The 20554-nt window shown below is 41.3% G+C and overlaps 2 protein-coding genes and 1 pseudogene across 3 annotated transcripts; 1 reads left to right on the forward strand and 2 right to left on the reverse strand.

Annotated features, from left to right (window-relative positions):
* Window positions 1–144: 144 nt before the first annotated feature.
* LOC117842814 (uncharacterized) lies at window positions 145–6071 on the reverse strand. Its single transcript, XM_034723335.2, has 8 exons — window positions 5570–6071; window positions 4643–4777; window positions 4326–4514; window positions 4087–4148; window positions 3673–3830; window positions 3452–3600; window positions 683–826; window positions 145–438 (listed from the first exon to the last, which is right to left on the reverse strand). Exons 1-8 carry the CDS (start codon window positions 5954–5956, stop codon window positions 265–267), a joined length of 1398 nt encoding a protein of 465 aa, XP_034579226.1. The 5' UTR covers window positions 5957–6071; the 3' UTR covers window positions 145–264.
* A 2873-nt stretch (window positions 6072–8944) lies between these two features.
* On the reverse strand, window positions 8945–12991 carry LOC117842390 (plant cysteine oxidase 5). 2 transcript variants are annotated; one of them, XM_034722812.2, is made up of 6 exons: window positions 12760–12991; window positions 12024–12239; window positions 10157–10305; window positions 9870–10062; window positions 9433–9636; window positions 8945–9324 (listed from the first exon to the last, which is right to left on the reverse strand). In XM_034722812.2, exons 2-6 carry the CDS (start codon window positions 12136–12138, stop codon window positions 9209–9211), a joined length of 777 nt encoding a protein of 258 aa, XP_034578703.1. In that variant the 5' UTR covers window positions 12139–12239; window positions 12760–12991; the 3' UTR covers window positions 8945–9208. The 2 variants fall into 2 exon arrangements, with proteins under 2 accessions (XP_034578703.1, XP_034578704.1); XM_034722813.2 differs by having other exon boundaries at window positions 9870–10017; window positions 12760–12967.
* A 2458-nt stretch (window positions 12992–15449) lies between these two features.
* Window positions 15450–19474, forward strand: LOC140221883 (uncharacterized; annotated as a pseudogene).
* The last annotated feature ends 1080 nt before the right edge of the window (window positions 19475–20554 follow it).

Here is a 20554-nt window from a genome sequence, read left to right on the forward strand (position 1 = left end):
AGACTGCAACATATCTGAAGGAAAACTTTTGATATTTCTATTTGCAAGCTAAATGAAAAGCACAGTTATGCTAAAATTCCTGACAAAAGTCCAACTGAACAAGATTATCATACTCCATAATGATGTAATGCAATAAACGAAACATGTCACACAAAACACAGCTTTATTCATTTTCTTGATCGGCAAAATTGTAAGCACTGTCAACAAATATTTCTGTACAACACTTGCAGTAACAATTTAATACCACAAAAGAACAGACAATAGTCATCCAACGTGACTATTCAAAACTGACAACTGTCCAGAGTCTCCATTGAACAAGTAAACCTCCAGTGGGGTATACGAGTATGTTGATGAGAGCCTCGCTGAGGGTTGCAAGATTCTGCTCCCTTTGGGGCATGGGATAGTTAGGAGGCGTGACCCAGTCCGCATCTTCCAAACCTGACAAACACATACGGCAATAAATTATAGGTCTCCACTAAAAAGTAAACAGTCCTTTAACCGACCTCACAACACTTGTTTATCACTCTCAGAATAAAACATGTAATTTATTGCTAAAATCTTCTAAGTGCCTGAAGACCAACAGAAAAATCAAACCACCCCAGAATGTCATCGTTCAGCACTGGTAGAACCAAAAGATGATTTGTAAACACGAAATCAACAATGAGGCAACCATGAGACTTACCTCTATTATGCCTTTCCGTGGGGCATGGATTGCTAGGCACAAACAGTAGTCACTCTTTGTATATTCTATATGCATTGAACTTGATGAAGCCTTGTCTTTATTTAGAAGCATCTCCACAAATAGACATGAAGCATCACGATAGCCCTATAAAATTATTACATTGGAAATGGTAAAAGATATAAAAATGACAATCCAAAAAGCAGTCTGATTTCATGATTTTGCAAAAAGAGCTACTCAGCTGCATTGCCAATGTTCTTAAGTGCCAATGACCTGTGCTGGGCTCTGGTGTGAAGCAATTGATTCCAATCATTTAGGCACAAGCCAAAATTAACATAGATAAAAAAAATCAGCTATAGTACTCCTTGGCTACTCTTTGATCCATTTTTGGAATTTGATAACAATTTATTTATCCAAAAAATCCAAATCAAATACTTGAGTGATTATACTGATATATAATCAAATACAGTTAGGGGGTGTTTGGATACACCCCGCTAAAGTTTAGCACCTGTCACATCGGATGTTTGGATGCTAATTAGGAGTATTAAACATAGGCTAATTACAAAACTAATTGCACAGATGGAGTCTAATTCGCGAGACGAATCTATTAAGCCTAATTAGTCCATGATTTGACAATGTGGTGCTACAGTAACCATTTGCTAATGATGGATTAATTAGGCTTAATAGATTCGTCTCGCGAATTAGCAAAGGGTTCTGCAATTAGTTTTATAATAGCTCATGTTTAGTCCTCCTAATTAGCATCCGAACATCCGATGTGACACTGCTAAAGTTTAGCACCTTGTATCCAAACACCCCCTTAATTGTGGCCACTTAAAGATTGGTTGCAGCAGAAGTAGATAGCTCAGTATGCCATAGAAGCACGAGCTTGAATTTTGCAAGGTCGCCGAGTAATCACTCATTAGTACCCAAGCTACTCTTAAAAGAGCAGCCTATGAAATTGCTAACAAAAATCTAAACACAAACCTAATAGACAATTATAGATTGCCATGCTAAAACAAAAGTAAAATCAGGAAGGTCAAGAAAATAGGCACAACATTCTTAAATATAATCTTGCAATGCTATGGGGTAGTGCCATCCTTCATTGTGGTAAATGGTGGCGTGTGCACATGGTTTCCCTGGTCAAACCCACAACAGCAATTTCATATCCATTGCAAACTTGTGCTCAATGGCATGAGATGTGAGAGTATGAGTTAAATCACAATATTTTCTATATGCACCTTCCTTATCCTACCACGATTTTCAACTACTGTAGGACAGTGCAACCCATCAACCTAAAAAATGATGCCAGCATGGCAAACAAGTTTTACCAACTGCTGCAACCAATCAAATATTTGACTGAAATGGTATGTAAAAGCCATTAGGCAGAAGTGATAGTTTCTATAACTAGATTTTCTACATGACATTTCTCTCCCTTGCTGTGTACACTTCTCTCCCTTACTGTCTACACTTTTGCTATCTAGGTTCAGATAAATATTAACATGCAATCTCAAAGTACTGGGTCTTAGTCACTTAAAGATCTCATGATGCCCTAGAAATACAAGCACTTGAGTTGCAGTGGCATGTGATAGTACCATGCTACCTAGTGGTAAATGGTGGCATGATCAGAGGACTGCACATGATTACCCTGGTTTGCTACTCTCACAATTGCAGACTTGCTCCGAGGGATGGGACGTGAGAGTACAGTTGAACCACCATAGTTTCTATGTGCACCCTCCTGATCCTACCACGATTTACAACTAGCAAAGGATGGTACAGCCATGGTTTTTGAGTTGTCGCCTTAGGCATGCAGGCTTGCTCCCAACGCCACATGGCATCACTGGACATCGCAAGGTCCTAGTTATGCCTTGTTGACTAGGCAGCGCCTAGGAATCCAAGAGTGCCCGAACACCACAGGACACCACAACACCTCAAAAACTATGGATACAGCCCAGCAACCTAAAAAGTTGATGCCAGCATGGCACAGAAGTTCTGTCCACTACTGCAATCAATAACATATTTGTTCAAAAAAATGGCATATAAAATCTATCAGGTGATACTTTCTACAGCTTGATGCTCTTCATGACATAGTTTTTTTCTAGAACACGCAGGAGAGCTGCGGGCCATTTCATTAAGAAGAAAATCTTACAGGCTCTAACTGCCCTTAAATCTTGATGACATAATTTCTCCCTTTATTTTTTTATGCTTTTATTTTCGAGTTCAAGGTTTGGGAAACCACAAGAACCAATGGACATCTATTTCAAATCAAGCTCCCTTTCCCCTCCATCTCCCTGTCTTGTCTCTCTCTCAAATCAAAACAAACATAGTTCAAAAGGGAAAAGGCCATTATATTACCTCAAACTTAAGCCTTTTTTGTTTCGCAATTCTCATCATACATGTTGTGTTTTAAGTTCAATTATTGTTGGGTGATAAATGGCATCAAATTCTATGTTACAAAATATTTTTAAGTTATTTCTTGATTATACTTATGCAGTTTCATATCTTAAGATTAATCCAATCCAGATTCTCCAAACCTATGAAATAAACAAAGAAATTCTTAAAACACTTTTGCATCAAAGGTATGATGTCATCAATCATCCCATAACACAAATCATACATGGACGGAGAAAGGAAGCCCAACTGTTGGGGACAGTAAAACTGAACTAACAATGACACCAGAAGACAATAATCTTAACTATTGAAAGTTATATATTACTCAATAATTCATTATTTCTTTTAGATTAGATTATTTAAGAATAAACTCAATAAGTTTACCTTCCATAACCGCACAGCCACAAGGGCATGAGTGTCCAGCAGTAGAATCCGCCCAAGTGAATCAGTTATGGCAGCCAATGTACCACTTGGGGAGAGTGTAAGCCGTTCTCCCTTCCTTGGCGAGTCTTTCAAGCAAGTTAGGGGTGAAGCTGCAGCATATGTGCTGTGAGGAGTAAATTCAGTATTTTTAAAAGATATTGAATTTCAACTACTAGCATTACTTTTTGCAAATGATTGAGGCTTTGGCCGTGACTTTTTAGGTGGTGATGGCTCACTCCGCCATAATATTTTTGACAAAGATGATATTGTCGAAAATGTTGCAGCTACACCTCTTGACAAAATTGCTCCAACAATTGACCTGCCTCTATCTTCTGATAGCCTGCAGAGCCAATAATGTGTTAACTTTCCTCCAACATCCAGAACAGATGGACATTAGTTTGAACTGATTGCGGTTCATATTTGAATGGAAGCTATCACAACAAGTTTCCTGTTGCCAACTTGTAATATAATTGAATGTATAAACTATATCCACAGAACTCATAACGAAATGACTGACAAATAATGTCACTATGTCAGAGCTAGTATCATGATCACCTCAATCAGAAATGCAAAAGCCACTGCGTAGTGAAACTCACCTATATGCTGAAACTACAGCATCCTCTCCAACTGTGATGGCACAATAGTGGCGCTGACTTGACTGCCCAGCAATATAAAAGCAGCTGAATTCAATATAATCGTGGCTTCAGAAAACTTCCACTAAAGGTAGCAAAACAGGATATGATAAAACTAAAATAATAATAACGGTTAAGGTGTAATGAATTCATGTAAGAGTGATATCTAACAACAGTAGAAGAATGATGCGTGAGCAAGTCACCTGAAGTTCTAACAAGGGAGGTGGCATCAGACCAACAATTGCAGCATCAGCACAAGAACCAAACTTGCTTACATTCCAAATCCGAAAGGGTATCCTTCCAAAGGAACCTTCATCACTAGCATCTTCCTCTTCAAACTTATCTTTCCACAGACGGGATTTTACATCTTGAAATGATTTTTGAAGAATGCTCTGTGAGCAACCAAAAAATCAATTACTATTATTGAACATACACAGAAAGCCTGATCATTGTGATGCTGGCAACTAAGCACCAAACTCTCTGTTTCCAATAGAGAAATAAATGAGGTTTTCACACAAACCTGAAGGTCAGCACCATCGAAGCGTGCGATAACACCAGGAAAAACTACAGAAAGTTCATTTGAACCTGAATCTTCCCAAGCGTTCTCCTTCCGTTCACGAAAGTTGAGTTTCAGTATCTTTGCAGGATATATACTCTGAAATAAGCACATCAAGGAAGACAGTGAAAAAACAAAAAAAGCATGTTTGATAAAGATCGGAGATAAATAACATAATTAATGATAGTAGGAGCAATCTAATAGAGTATCTTCTGTTTGCACTACAATACATGTGCTGTCTACATTACAAAGCATTCTGTTTTCTTACACAACAATGTTATTTGGTCATACAATACTATGTGTGAAGTAAGAAACACATGGTTGTATCATACCAAATGCATCAGATTTGAAGTAACCTAACAAAGGGTATGCAATTTATTTAAAGAAAAAGCTAACTCTTAAAAAAGAAATAGTGCTTGTGAACCATCTTTTAGTGAGGATTTCTATTGATATAATTTTTTCAACTAACTGAGAAGTCCCATGCTCATTTTAATGCCATCCAAAAGTGATGACTGGAGTTTTTGTTTTTTTGACATGAACCAAGCAGGAGAGCTGCCAATTATTATATTAAAAAGAAGATGAAAACTCAGAATGGGCAATAAAACCAACAGGAAACAACTTCCCAACATCAAGCAACTCAACAGAACATGTGCCACACCGCATTCCAAGCACTGCTTATTATTAGCCACTAAAATCAAGCCCATATTTCAAGCAAATCCTTGCATCTTATTGACCCTAGTATGAGCATTCGGGAATGTGAATCCTAAAATATCGTACAAAACCTAGCCTATATAATATGATAATCTATTCTAAAACGTAGGCCTGATAATCTGAAAATTTCTCAAACTAGCATATCTACAGAGAAGGAACTGGATGGATCATATCAGCGACCTGCTTGTGCAGTAGATCGCCGGCTAGCGAGTAGAACAGCAGCCACCCGGTGTCCGTGCCGATCGCCACTGCCACCCCCTCCTCCCCATCGCCGTCCTCCTCCGCGGTCAGCGGGACCCACTCCACGGCTGAGATCCGGCCCTCCTCGGGCCCCAGCGCGGGCTCCACCGTGACCCCGCCGCCTCCACCTTCGGTGACCGGGACGATCACGAGCACGGACCGCGCCGCACTGGCCACGGCGAGGGCGCGCGCGCGGGGCCCGAGCGAGGGGAGCACGGCGGGGTCGTCCAGCCACCCCTCCCGCTCGCCGGCACCCGCGGCGGCGAGGTCCGCCGAGGCGGACGCGAGGAGGGCCACCTCCGTCAGGTGGTGGCCCCGCGGCGCCATGGAGGGAGGCGAGGGGAGATCCCGCGGAAGCTTCTAGAAGGTTGGGGCCGCGCAGATGCGCGCGGCACGAGGAGGAAGGAGGAGGAGACGCGCGCGTGGTTTTTGCAGATACACCCCTTACCTTTTGGCTAACCTCGGATTTGCGGTTAGTAATGAAAGGAAGCGCTTGCTCGAGGTTTTCATTATCGTTGCTTCAGAACAATTCCTGTCTCAAACGAAGTGAGCATGTGCCGAAGAATTAATTGTACGCTACGATTTAGAGTTTAAATAATAAAATGATAAAAAGTATTTAACTTAAATGATTGATGTAAAATAAGAATAAAAGAGCTCAACTAAGACCCTGTTTAACTTAATTATACGCTCTGTGTGATCCAGATTGAATCTGTAATTTGAAGACTAAAATAAAGTAGTTTAAATATCTGTATTTAGTCTAAATTATGAACAAATTGATTCATATAAATGCTCCTGTTCCCGTTTCATATAAATGGCATTTTGGATGTCGGAATTGAGCTGAATTGTAATGGCTTCTAGACTAGTTTGTTTACTGCCTTCAAGAATTGAAACGGGATATTTGAAGCCTGTTTGAAATGCTGGCCTGCCCTACATTCTCGGGCTAAAATACACTAATGGGCTAAAGTATGGAAAGTGATTTCGTCACCTCTATGTCTTGTCCTCGACTTGAGATTTCTATATAAATTTCGCAATTTTTTCTCTTATGAAACTTATTGTGTTTTGGATGTCTGTGCTATACTAGATGGATGGTTAAGATGAGGTGAGGAGCAAGCTAACCATAACTGTTATTTGATCCTCTTCAAATGTCGAGTCAGTCAATGCGAAATGTTGAGTCATGATTTGATGATAGGTTGAATCAGTTGTAAAAAAATATTAAAGTATGTATCAGGAGTACGCAACTCGAGTGAGGTGATAGTGAGAAGCATTGCAATGCACTTTTATTCTGCATGAAATGTTGAATTAGTCTATTTAAAATGTTGACATAAAGTTCACATATTGTTGAATCAAGTTATAACATTAAAAGACGTCTGCGATGGATGGTCAGTGAGCTGTAATGGGTTAAAGTTAGATGGGTCTAATGTGCTTTAAAGCTACAACCACCCTTGACAACCTATCATAAGCCGTACAGGAGCTCCTCTCGACTCGCCACTCTTCTCTCCCTCGACTCCATGGGCAGCTAACTTAGCTTGGGTTTCGTAGTGCTGCCCACCTCCCACTAGATCGAGGCGAGGCGCCAGTCCCCTTATCACTCCTCCACTCCGCTCAAGCAATCTCCGACCATCACCAACAAGTCGGATCTTTTGATTAGATAATTGTTATTAAAGTCGAGATGTGGATGCCCAAGTACATGCTGATTTGATTATATATGTTGAATACCTAAACAACAATACAAATTTAATTCATAGAAACCAAATCCATGCATATCCAAAAAAACATTTGATTTGAATCAGATTCTAGCCAACTCAATTCACTTTAAATCATGAAGAACGAAATTGCTGGAATGAAATTCCAATTCAAATGACCCAAACAGGCCTTTACTCTTTTGGTAGCTCCAAGAATTTATGGAGCTAGATATGGAGGAAAAAAATTATACAATGCCTAGTCTCTCCTTTTTTATAGCAGCAAATGAAGACATAAGATCTTGTGCTACACTTGTTATCTCCACAAAGTGGACAAGTTGCTTAGTCTTCCCTAATTTTGCTCTGGCTCCCCCTCTTTCTCTCTCATCGTCTTTTGCCAGTGCTAGTGATGCGTGGGAAAAGAGTGCCGATTCTCACTCTTTTTCTTCCTAATCTATTAGTGGTCGTTGCTAGCCGCCAACATCATGTAGCCAGTCAGTCGGACAAGAAAGATTATCGTTTTGAGGTTTATGGTTCGGATTGAGGGTACCGGAATCAGATAGGCGGATGGCTATCAATGGCATTTAGCCAAGCAATGATGACAGGTGGCGAGGCAAGGCAACTAGGGCACCGCTGATAGGGTGGTGTGGAATACTTCTAAAGGCCGCTGTAATTGGGGGAGAACTAGCACACAGGATCAGGAATGGGGCAAGCAGTTGCTATGATTAGGAACAGCTGGGGTGGGGAGGTGGCTGTGGTGGGAGATGGTGGGCATGGCGAGGTAACCACTAACCGCAGTTGCTAGAAGTGGGCATTAGTAAAGTGACTTGGTAGCCGATGGCGGCCATTGGCCATAAAGAGAGGTGGGTGGGTCATGGGGTAGGAGGGATGTGGTGGACTTAGTAAGAAGAAGGTGAAACGTACGAAGAAAGTGATGATGGTAAATCCTTTCTTTGTTAAGTAGAATTTGCTAATAGGCCACCCAATTATACTTAGGTCCCATTTGGATCCCTTTATTTTGAAGGAATTAGAATCTATTTAATGGAGTATGCCATTTGTCTTGGAATGTGCATTCCACAACTTTCCAAAGTTTAGATATAAGTCTATCTTAAATGATGGGGTTAGGAGATGGAAATTGATTCTATAGATCCTCATGATATGTTTCTAATGTGCAACTTATAGATGCTCTTCGACTCGCTTCCCTATAGGAGAAGTGCAACATATAATTATCTCTCCCATATGGTCAATAATAATATACAAATATATTCCACATCCAACTATATTAGCTTAATTAATTTGTGTCTAAATTATAATTATTAAAATGGAATTTAATTTCAAGAATGCAAACGGAGCCTCAGCAATATTTTCTTTGAACGGCGCTTCGACGGCGGCCTTCATCAGAGGCCTGCCCGAGATGGGGGTTCAAACCGCCGACGGTGAAGTCTCACCCTTGAGTTACCACCGGCCCACATGCAAGATATGCACAGAGCAAGAATTGAACAGAAAAAAAAGAAATAGTAGCATATGGCAAATTGCTAAGTCAAGCAATACGATGAACAAAAATGAAAAATACCGTACCTTTCTAATCCTAAAGTTTCTCAAGTTCACTGTTAACAGTTTTTCCAAGAGAGGCCTGTATTCAATGAAGGCTCAAAAATACCTTCCACTTTCATATAATTATATAAATATTCTGTCAGCAAGTTACATATATATGAAATATACAATAAAATTATCTTAAAAATACATACACCAGACTGTATTGAATAATTAAGTTCCTATAAATAAAGTGCAAAGCTAAAAGGGGAAACGGAATGCTCTGCATGGCTGTGTACTTCTTTATAACTTAAGAAGCTAAAGAAAGCATAATTATTGTGCTGAGCATGACCTCCAAGCATGATCCTCATAACTCTAAAGCAGGTCCTGTGTACAGGTCCCTTCTAATGACAAAGCTGTCACGGGGCTGGTATTCTTCCAGCCAAACAAATTCAGATCCCTTTGTTCGGTTCAACAAAACACCTGGAGAAACAGTAGCAATCCAGAAGATGAGTTAGAACCTGAATCCATATCACAACCAGTAGACCAAGTGTTCTATACATGTTCATGCTGAAAGGTTGTTAGACTAACCCGATGGGTCCGACTTTGGGCATCTCCGGAAGTAGGAGCAGTGCCTCCCGGCTTCTGAAGAGTAAGGAGGTGTTAAAATGTCCAGGATAGCACAGGGAGTGATGGCTTTGAAAGCATGTATGTTGCCGCCTTCTTCGGGATGAAGAACCATCGCTCCACAAGGCGCCGACATTTCACCATCTCTTACAACCTTCGCAGGCCTCACTGCAATTTACAAAAGAAAGTAGTGTGCATCAATTGATAGAAAGCACTGCACGGTCAGAGTCATGTGCTATATCTGAATACTGTTATATCAGAGGGCACTGGGCAGGTTTAACACCCAAACAAGTTTGGGTACCATATCAAGAGCATGACTTCTATACAGGTTTAAACAACTGAAAAGGTTAAATTAATCCGTTATCAAAATTCATCAGTAGTCATGATTAAGAAAACCTTACCTTTCAATAAATTAAGAGGTTCAGCTTTATCAATCCAATCATATGATTTGACATGCACTGTGCCGTATAAAACTTTGCTGAGCACAGTCATGCCAGGATGATTGTGGAGTGGAATGATGGATGATGCTGGTATGCAAAATATCCCAATCTGCAAAGACAACGTACATTCCACATGAGCAATAACAACCAAAACCTGCAGGCAAAAAATGAAGGATGACTGCCGAACACGGAACACTTGGATGCTGCAATGCAGAAAAAGATGTATGGGTAAAGATGTTAATGCTTACTGAGAAGCTTTTGCACTCATATATGTGACGGTATCTGATCGCAGGGCTGGAAGGAAAAACTCTTTTCTTACTCAGGGCTTGTGGACTCCGCCAAACACGTGCAGCTTGAGCTTCACACTCTAGTCCAACATCCGAAGGTGTGATCTTGTCTGGCAGGAAGTTTTGAACAATGTGAACAGAAGCCCAGAACAATACCGCGCTACAAGTATCTCATTTGTCTTTTAAATTTCTAACACGGTCTTTAAAATTCACAATCGATAATTCGATATACAATTTCAGTGGCAGAAAAACACATTGCGCAAATTTTATTCTGTCAGTAGAAGTTTGCTTGGTTCTTATCGATTTTGTCTCCTCCAGCTTTGATGTTCTGAATATCTGTAGCGATCATGGCCTCAAATATAGACCATTACTTTGTGATTTTGGTGATTAATATGACAACATGATCATTAACCCCAACATGCTTTGAAGGTATTATAGGTCCTAAGTAAGCAACCACAACCAAAGACAAGCAAAGAACCGAAGAAATCCAGAAAAACAGGCACCATTGGATGTTCTGATGGCCCCCAGAATAGCGTCGGAGCAAGCATCGGAGCAATTGATACGCTACAAAGAAGCTGAGTCAAACACAGACCATCGGATGTTCCGACGGCCTCTTTTTAGTAGCGTCGGAGCAATCGCCAGAAGTGAAGGGAGGAAACCCTAGACCATCGGATGTTCCGATGCTAGGTCAAGGGAAGCGTCAGATGAAACATATTTACTTCAGAAACTTCTAGAGAGGTTTTGGGAAAAAAAACTCTTCAGCACCGGATGTTCCGACGGTGCCATCGGATGAAGCGTCGGATGAATTTTGGATGAGTTAGTGAAAAACTTGGGCGTGGGAAGGCCAACGGCTAGTTGCACCGGATGTTTCGATGCATGCCAAAACAGACCATCGGAACGTCCGACGGTATACTTTAACTAGCCGTTGGAGCAACGGCTCTTTGAGCTCTTAGGCTATTTATACCCCCTCCACTCGTCCATTTGATGATGCTGGAGTGTGCAGAAGTTCATTGGAGATCAAGACTCATCAAGAACACATCCAAGCCACCAAAAGTGCTGAAGTGATTATTCAAAGCTTAGCACAAGCTTAGGAGAGTGATTAGTACTAGGATAGGCCTAGAGAGAGGGAGAGTGCAAGGTGTGCCTACCTTGTGATCGGTTCTAGGAGTGAACCATAGTTGTACAAGGTATGCCGGCACCTTGGAGCCTTGGTGGCTCGCCGACAAGTCTTTGACCCTCCGGCTTGATGTGGAGCGGCGTCGACGACCGTGTGTGTGTGTGTGGGGGGGGGGGGGGGGACATGGAGACCCCTTCCTTAGTGGAGACAACATCAAGGTGACCGGGGAACTTGGCGTGAGACTTAGTGGCCGAGCCAAACTGGCAAGTCAAGGGGTGTCCCGGAAGAGATTTGGTGACCGGGAAGCAATACTCTTCTTGTGTGAGTGTTTCAATAACGTGGACTAGTGGTGGCTTAGTGCCTACCGATACCACGGGATAAATTTTCGTGTCAAGAGTTTGCTTCTCCTCATCCCCCTCTTACGCTTCCGTATTCAATACTTGCAACTTGTATGCCTTTACTTTCTTTGTGTAGTATCTTGCTAGGATTGGTTCTAGGTTGCAAAACTTGTTTTGGGATGAGGGTTTCATACTAGATCAACACATCTAGGTTAGAATGATCTAGTTTATGTTTATGCAAAGTAGTGAAAGTCATAGGTTAAGGTTTTAAGTTGCCTAATTCATCTCCTCCCCTGTTATGCTACGAGCACCGATTCCCTATAATATCATGTCAACAGTAGAAGGTAGGTAGTAGAAGGTAGGTAGCTCTTACCTAATACAACGCGGACTTTATCAATGGCTTCAGAAGATAGAGGTCCCTTTTCAGATAATGATACTTTACAAACCTCATAAAGCTTCTGGATTGCATCCATAGTCGTGGAAGGCATTTATAACTTAAGAACTAGACTTAGAAGTTTCAACCTTAGATATATACAAGTTCACTTCAACAGAAGTTGTCTTCAAGTCACACTGAGGTTTCCTTTAGAGCCTGTGTCGATGAGAAATGAGTTGATTATATATACAGGGTATGTAGGGCACTGAGAAAAATCAACATAGGAACACGCGTGCATCGATCTAGCATCATGATTGATGGTTCCCAAAAGAAGGATCCATATTCTACTAGTATCACCAAACAGAAAAACTGTGACTCAAGCTACTGGCACTACACAAAAGAGTTTGTGTTGATCTAAAAAAAGGAACAACGCTTCATCTAAAAAGAAGGAACTACTTCACACAAAAAGTGTATACACAATTGAAGTTACTGGTACCATACGAAAAACAAGTTGACACAAAAGAGTTTGTGTTCACCTAAAAAGCAACATAGTTTCATCTAGAATCTATTTCACACAAAAACTACATAGAAATCTAGGACTAGGACATCTTTACAAACACCGGACTAAAACCAGTAAAACTAAAAGTAGACACCTCCCAGGGCCATGAGAGAACTTGTAGACAAAAAAACTTCGGATCAGATTGAACCAGGAAACAGAGGCGATGCAAGGGGATACCTCGGGTTCTCGGAAGGGGGCGACGCCAGAGGAGGAGGGTCCTGAGACCTCATCTCACGAGCTCCAGTAGTGACCCCCCATCTTGTACTCTGATGCCCGGTCGGTTGGTGTACAATGGGGACATCAGCGCGAATGGGCGTTGTTGAATTTTGCTGCAACGCTGGAAGATGACCTTCTCCCTTCCATCTCTAGAAGAGGACCGAAAGAGACAGGCAGTGACAAGTTTGATGTTTGCCTTTTTGTTCTTGGAACGAAAATGTAGGTCTAACAGGGCTCAAAGTCTTCTGGAACTTATTCCTGTCATTTGTCATGATTGTCTTTGTTCTCTTTTCAGAGATTTTTTCAGGAAAATGTCATCCGTGCACACGCACTTTGCAGGCTTGCAGTTGGTAGAGTTCGTCTTAATCTTTCAATTCCAGCAGTACCATGCCTGGAGTACAAATAAAAAAATCAAACACCGGTAGAGAAACGACTTTCGATCCTTGGACATATATTTCAATCGTTTTTTGACTCGGGACTAAAAGAGCTTTAGTTGTTCTGGGTCGAATTCCCACCACCGACGGCCACCTCTGACAGGCTCTTTATCCCGGTTGGTAATATCAACTGGGACTAAAGAGCCCCCTTTAGTTTATATTGTAACGGCTAGTAAAGCTAGAAGCATCGAGGGGAATCTGGTGAAGCGTTTAGTACCGGTTGGTGTTCGGTTGGTAGCACCAACCGGGACTAAAGACATCACAACTAGTTCCAGTTGGTGTTACCAACCGTGACTAAACATTTAGATGCTCTTTATCGGTGGAAGAAGTGGAGTAGCCGCACCACTAATGGCTTGCCCTGTAAATTAAAGAACATGTGACGTCCCATCTCCTTACCTTGGTCTTCACAGAGAGTGTTGTCTAAGAAAACACCTTTTTAAGCAAGGCCAAAGCAATGGTTCTGCCGTCGCCATCGTCTCTTCCACGTCTTTTCCCTGCTTTCATGTCTTGCAATACGTGGGTCATGCTTTCTAGATTATTCAACTTTTTGTTTGTTTAATTATGTGCCATACGTTCACTAATGGCCCAAGATTTTAGGTGAACTGGCTCATGAATAGAAGTCGAGAGGGATATATCTACTGAAGCGCGGAAGGAACTCTCTGCTTCAGAACAGTTCGAGGGGTGTTTGGATATGAGCTGCTAAACACATCGAATGTTTGGATGCTAATTAGAAGGGCTAAACATGAACTAATTATAAAACTAATTGCAGAACCCTTATACTAATTCGCGAGACGAATCTATTGAGCCTAATTAATCCATAATTAGCACATGTTTACTGTAGCAGCACATTGTCAAATCATGGACTAATTAAGCTTAATAGATTCGTCTCGCGAATTAGACTCCATCTGTGCAATGAGTTTTGTAAGTAGTCTATGTTTAATCCTCATCCAAACATCCGATGTGACGAGTATAGGAGGTGTATCAAACACCCCCTGAATAGCATTTGGGTCCTGAACCTGACAACTGATGAGTTAGGTCACCAGTAACTTGTTTACTTGAGCCAAGACATTAAATACCACATGTGGGTCCTATCGCCTTGCTGTCCAGCTAACGTATTCCAAATGAGCAACATATATCTCCCATTTGCTTCCAATATATATCTCCCATTGCTTCCATTCGTTATGCTCCCCCATGCTGTGTACACCACCGTCGTAGATGCTATTTTTAGGTGTCTCCCATCCTTTCTTGCGTAGATCTCATGTTAGTTCTAACACCACTGAAGGCACTATGTTTATCTCCCCACATATAGAAAATGTGATTTAGGCTTTGGAGGCAACGGGAAAATTTACGTGTTGGAGTAAAGAGTAGTGTACGTGGACATCTTTGAGCATTTTGACAACTGGAACTTCTGATTACTGAACTGACTACGAATAAGGTGTTGCACAGAGCGATTAAACCAGGACCTACAATCCTGATAGTGGGAAACATGCCAGTGGAAAGGAGTAGCTGTTAGAATAATAGGGCTGGCCCAATTATTTAATTAATCAAATAAATTCCAAAGTCCATTAGTGGTGGTAGTTACAAATAGAATAAAACCAATTTGGAAGTTGAGAGGGTCTCTAACCAACTTATAAGGTGGAGTTGTGCTGCACCTGTTGAGAAGTTGAGAGAGGGATAGCAGGATGCCACGCGCGCACGCTCGCCTCGCTGTGCCGCGTGGCGACGCGATGTGTGGGCTAGGTGTTGTTAGGTTTTGCAGTTTTTTTATCACAGTTGATGAATAGTAACTGATGATACAAATGATAATTAACTGACAATTGCTAATGGCTATCAATTACCAGAAACTGACCATTTGATTGCTGCATTAACCTAAGCATCCAAGGGTCTTCTGGTGCGTATAAGAGAGGTGCTACCTCTCATTCTTTCACATGCGAAAAACATATACTACCAGAGCTTTTCTCCACTGCTGCGCTGCACTTTCGCTATCTCTGTTCCGACGATCTGTGTGCACGGATTTCGCCAGAAGAGCAGGCCTCCGAAGCTATGCTCTTCACCAGAGACTCTGCACTCGAGGAATAGAAGGGCGATCAAATTTTTGGGGAGCGCGTCTGTGCGATTGCTCGTTGTGCACAACTACTTCCTGAAGACGCAACTGCACTGCGATCATATGCATGGCATCAACTTCTGATCGACTACATCGAACAAGCTCAACTAACAATGTTGGGTAATGGTGCATCTGGTTCCTCCGGAACTGGCTCCGCCTTAGGGTACTTTCTTTTGAACTTCCTGGTTCAATTTGTATGTTTCATAGTATCTGTTGGATGCTTTATATTCACTGCAAATACAATAGATCATGTTCCTATTTATGATATCTTAATTGTCATGGCTTATTCTATATTTCGGATTAAAATGAACCGCGAAATGCCTCTAATTCCAACAATCCAAAAACTTGATAGGGCTTTTTCGGTAGTTGGCTTTGCTGTGCAATTGAAACTGAATGTATTTGATGGAACGAATTACAAGAGATGGGTTGGCAGACTCGAGTTGTGGCTGATGGCTATGAACGTGTGGTTCATTACCCAAGAGCGTCCTGTGGGACCGCATACCTCCGTGGAGGATAGTGTGTACATGTCTGCTGACAATTTGTTCAATGGGGCTGTGATCAGTGTTCTTGCTGAGAACTTGATCGATTCATATATGCAGCTTCCCTCTGGCAAAGTAGTGTGGGATGCACTCCAAGCAAATTTTGGGGTATCCGATGTAGGGAGCGAGTTGTACATCATGGAGCAGTTCTACAACTACAAGATGGTCGATGACCGTTTTGTAGTTGAACAGGCTCATGAGTTACACGCTCTTGCAAAGGATCTTGTGAATGTCAAGTGTGAGCTGCCGGATAAATTTGTGGCTGGTGGAATCATTGCCAAAATTGCCTCCTTCATGGAGAAAAACTTTGCTACTACTCTGAAACACAAGAGACAGGAATACACTGTAGCCGGTCTTATTGGCACTCTTGATGTTGAAGAAAAGGCGAGAGCAAAGGACTCACGTGCGCGTGGCATTGAGGGAGGTTCTAGCGCTCATATGGTGCACAAAAGGAATTTCCAATCCCACAAGAATAAGGGCATAGTGAAAGTTGAACACAAGTCTACTCAGACTACCAACTTTAAGAAAAAGAAGAACAACAAGGGAAAGTGCTTTGTGTGTGGTGGTTCGACCATTGGGCCAAGGACTGCAAGGATCGCAAGGACAAGCAGCAGCACGAGCAGAAGAAGTCTGCTAATATTGTTATTAGCATTGCTGAGAAGGGAACATCAGGGTATGGTAATCATGCTTTTGTTCTTTCAATTTGTCATTTACCAAATTGGTGGATTGACACCGGAGCTAATATACATGTGTGTGCTGATATTTCTTTGTTTTCTTCTTATAAGGTCATAGGAACTGGATCCGTGTTGATGGGGAACGGCTCAGGTGCTACTGTTCGTGGTGTTGGTATGGTCGATCTGAAGTTTACTTCGGGAAAGACCGTGCGGCTGAAGAATATGCAGCATGTCCTCTCAATAAATAAAAATTTTGTTAGCGGATCCCTTCTTTGTAAGGATGGTTTTAAGTTGGTGTTTGAATCGAACAAGTGTGTTATTTCTAAGTTTGGCTCCTTTGTTGGTAAAGGATATTACTATGATGGTTTGTTCCATTTATCATTATCAGACTCTTGTCATAAAGTTGTGAATCATGTGTGTAATGATGATGAGTCAAATGTTTGGCATTCATGACTTTGTCATGTTAATTTTGGTTGTATGTTGCGGCTAGCTAATTTGAGTTTAATTCCGAAATTCACTTTGGTAAAAAATTCTAAGTGTCAAGTGTGTGTGCAATCTAAGCAACCCCGCAAGCCTCATAAGGCTGCTGAGGTGAGGAATTTGTCGCCATTAGAATTAATTCATTCGGACTTGAGCGAAATGAATGGTGTGTTGACTCAAGGTGGAAAGAGATATTTCATGACTTTGATAGATGATTCTACTAGATACTGCTATGTGTATTTACTTAAATCAAAAGATGAGGCATTTAATTTTTTTTCAAGATCTATAAGGCCAAAGTTGAAAATCAATTTGAGAGGAAGATAAAACACATTCGATCGGATCAAGGTGGAGAGTATTTTTCAAATGAGTTCAATTTGTTTTGTGAGGAACATGGCATTATTAATGAAAGGACACCACCTTATTCCCCTAAGTCAAATGGAGTGGCTGAAAGGAAGAACCGTACTCTAACTGAGATGGTTAACGCCATGTTAGAAACAGCTGGACTTTCTTGGGAATGGTGGGGTGAAGCCATGTTGACTGCTTGTCATACTCTTAATAGAGTTCCTATGAAAAACAAAGAGAAAACACTATTCGAGGAGTGGGAAAATAAAAGATTAACACTCTCATACTTGCGTACTTGGGGTTGCTTGGCAAAGGTTAATGTACCAATTGCTAAGAAGCGCAAGCTCAGATCGAAAACAGTTGCGTGTGTCTTTCTAGGCTATGCTTTTCATAGTATCGAATACAGATTCTTGATAATTAAATCTGGAGTACCGGACATGCATGTTGGTACAATAATGGAATCCAGAGATGCCACATTCTTTGAGAATATTTTTCCTATGAAAGAAACATCTAGCAACTCTAGTTATGAATCTGTTAATTCTCCTGAATGTAATGATACAGTAATACACTTTGAACAACCACTTGAAGAGAATCATGAGAAGGATGACAATGAAGCGACTTGAAAGAGTAAAAGACAAAGGACTATTAAGTCTTTTGGTGATGACTTCATTGTGTACCTTGTAGATGACACTCCAAAAACCATTGCTGAGGCTTATGGATCTGCTGATGCTGACTATTGGAAGGAAGCAATCAGAAGTGAGATGAATTCCATAATGTCTAATGGGACTTGGGAGGTTGTTGATCGTCCGTACGGGTGCAAACTTGTAGGATGCAAGTGGGTGTTTAAGAAAAAGTTTAGACCTGATGGTACAATTGAAAAGTATAAGGCAAAGCTTGTGGCCAAGGGTTACACCCAGAAAGAAGGCAAAGATTACTTTGATACTTACTCACCAGTTGCCAGATTGACCACAATTCGAGCACTACTATCCTTGGCTACCTCACAAGGTCTTTTCGTCCATCAGATGGATGTTAGGACAACTTTCCTTAATGGAGAGTTGGGTGAGGAAATTTATATAGATCAGCCTGATGGTTATGTAGTAGAAGGTCATGAAGGAAAGGTCTGCAAGTTGTTAAAATCTTTGTATGGCCTGAAACAAGCTCCTAAGCAATGGCATGAGAAATTTGACAAGACTCTCACGTCAGTCGGCTTTGTTGTGAACGAAGCTGACAAGTGCATGTACTACATTTTGGTGGGGGAGAAGGAGTGATCTTGTGTTTGTATGTTGATGACATATTGATCTTTGGTACTAATCTCAATGTGATTGAGCAGGTTAAGAGATTTTTATCTCAAAGCTTTGAAATGAAAGATATGGGAGTGGATGATGTAATTTTGAACATAAAGCTACTGAGAGAAGGTAATGGTGGGGTTACATTTCTGCAATCCCATTATGTGGAGAAGATCTTGAGTCGCTTTGGTTATAGTGACTACAAGCCAGCTCCCACGCCTTACAATTCCAGTGTAATATTACGAAAAAATCGTAGAACCGCAAGGGATCAATGGAGATATTCTCAAATCATTGGCTCGCTGATGTATCTAGCTAGCGCTACGAGGCTTGACATCTCATTTGCTGTGAGCAAACACAGCAGATTTGTCTCAAATCCTGGAGATGATCACTAGCATGCTCTTGAGAGAGTAATGCGCTATTTAATAGGCACAACGAATTATGGAATTCACTATACTGGTATCCTAGGGTACTAGAAGGGTATAGTGACTCAAATTGGATATTAGATGCTGATGAGACAAAAACCACAAGTGGATATGTGTTCACACTTGGAGGTGGTGTTGTTTCTTGGAAGTCTTGCAAGCAGATCATCTTAACGAGGTCAACAATGGAAGCAGAACTCATAGCACTAGATACTACCATTGTTGAGGCTGAATGGCTTCGTGATCTCTTGTCACATTTGCCAGTAGTTGAGAAACCTATACCGACTATTCTAATGAACTGTGACAATAAAACAGTGATTGCCAAGGTGAACAGCTTCAAGGATAATACGAAGTCATCAAGACATGTGAAGAGGCGGTTGAAGTCTGTCAGAAAATGAGAAACTCCGGAGTGATAGCACTGGACTATGTCCAAACAACTATAAAAATTTGGCCGATCAATTCACTAAAGGTCTTTCACGAAATGTGATAGACGAGGCATCAAGGGAGATGGGAATGAGACCCACATGAGAGTTAAGTCATAGTGGTAACCTATTCTATTTGATCGGAGATCCCATGAACTAGAGTGGTGAAACAAGCTATTTGACTAACTGAGAAGGAGAGTACTATTGTACTAACCCACTCCGTTGGAGATGCAATCTCTCCTAAATCTGCATGGTAGGTTTAATGTGATCCGAGTGGCTTAGGCAAAGATGTTAACATGCAGAAACATCTTTTGAGGAACACACCTATATGAGTTTGACTGCTAGTCACAATCTATGAGATTGGGTAATCTCTAAAGACTCATGAAAGGCCAAGAAGTATGACCTATATGCTTCAACCAGAGGAGATGCATTTTGCAGCCTAGTATCGGTAAAGGATTTAAGTGAAACTTGTTTGCACAAAACTGACAATTCAAGGCATAGTCCATTGTTTAGTTGTGGACAAATGTAGCTTATATTCTAGGTGGATGTTCAACCTTATTCAGGCCTCCATCGAAACATTGGTATATCCAACAGCAATGGAACAAATTCCCAAATGAGAGTTGGAATTTGGTGGGGATTGTTAGAATAATTGGGCTGGTCCAATTATTTAATTAATCAAATAAATCCCAAGATCCATTAGTTGTGGTAGTTACAAATAGAATAAAACCATATTGGAAGTTGAGAGGGTCTCTAACCAACTTATAGGGTGGAGTTGAGCTGCACCTGTTGAGAAGTTGAGAGAGGGATAGCAGGATGCCACTCGTGCGCGTGCTTGCTCGCCTCGCCTCGCCTCGCGTCGCGTCGCGGCGCGGCGCGGCGACATGATGTGTGGGCTGGACGTTAGGTTTTGCAGTTTTTTATCACAATTGATGACTAGTAACTGAATACTCTTTTAGTGACTAGTAACTGACGATACAAATGACCAGTAACTACCAGAGCTTTTCTCCACTGCTGCGCTGCGCTTTCGCTATCTCCGTTCCGACGATCTGTGTGTAC

Source organism: Setaria viridis, chromosome 2 (assembly GCF_005286985.2).
Source record: "Setaria viridis chromosome 2, Setaria_viridis_v4.0, whole genome shotgun sequence".
Classification (NCBI taxonomy): Eukaryota; Viridiplantae; Streptophyta; class Magnoliopsida; order Poales; family Poaceae; genus Setaria; species Setaria viridis.

Coding starts and splice junctions, on each gene's coding strand:
- LOC117842814 (XM_034723335.2), bottom strand. CDS start 5,956: ATGGCGCCGCGGGGCCACCACCTGACGGAGGTGGCCCTCCTCGCGTCC. Junction 3,601..3,672: donor GCCTCAATCATTTGCAAAAA/GTAATGCTAGTA, acceptor CATATGCTGCAG/CTTCACCCCTAACTTGCTTG. Junction 827..3,451: donor TGGCTGTGCGGTTATGGAAG/GTAAACTTATTG, acceptor ATAATTTTATAG/GGCTATCGTGATGCTTCATG.
- LOC117842390 (XM_034722812.2), bottom strand. CDS start 12,138: ATGCCTTCCACGACTATGGATGCAATCCAGAAGCTTTATGAGGTTTGT. Junction 9,637..9,869: donor ACCTCTTAATTTATTGAAAG/GTAAGGTTTTCT, acceptor TGTAAATTGCAG/TGAGGCCTGCGAAGGTTGTA. Junction 9,325..9,432: donor CCCAAAGTCGGACCCATCGG/GTTAGTCTAACA, acceptor CTGTTTCTCCAG/GTGTTTTGTTGAACCGAACA.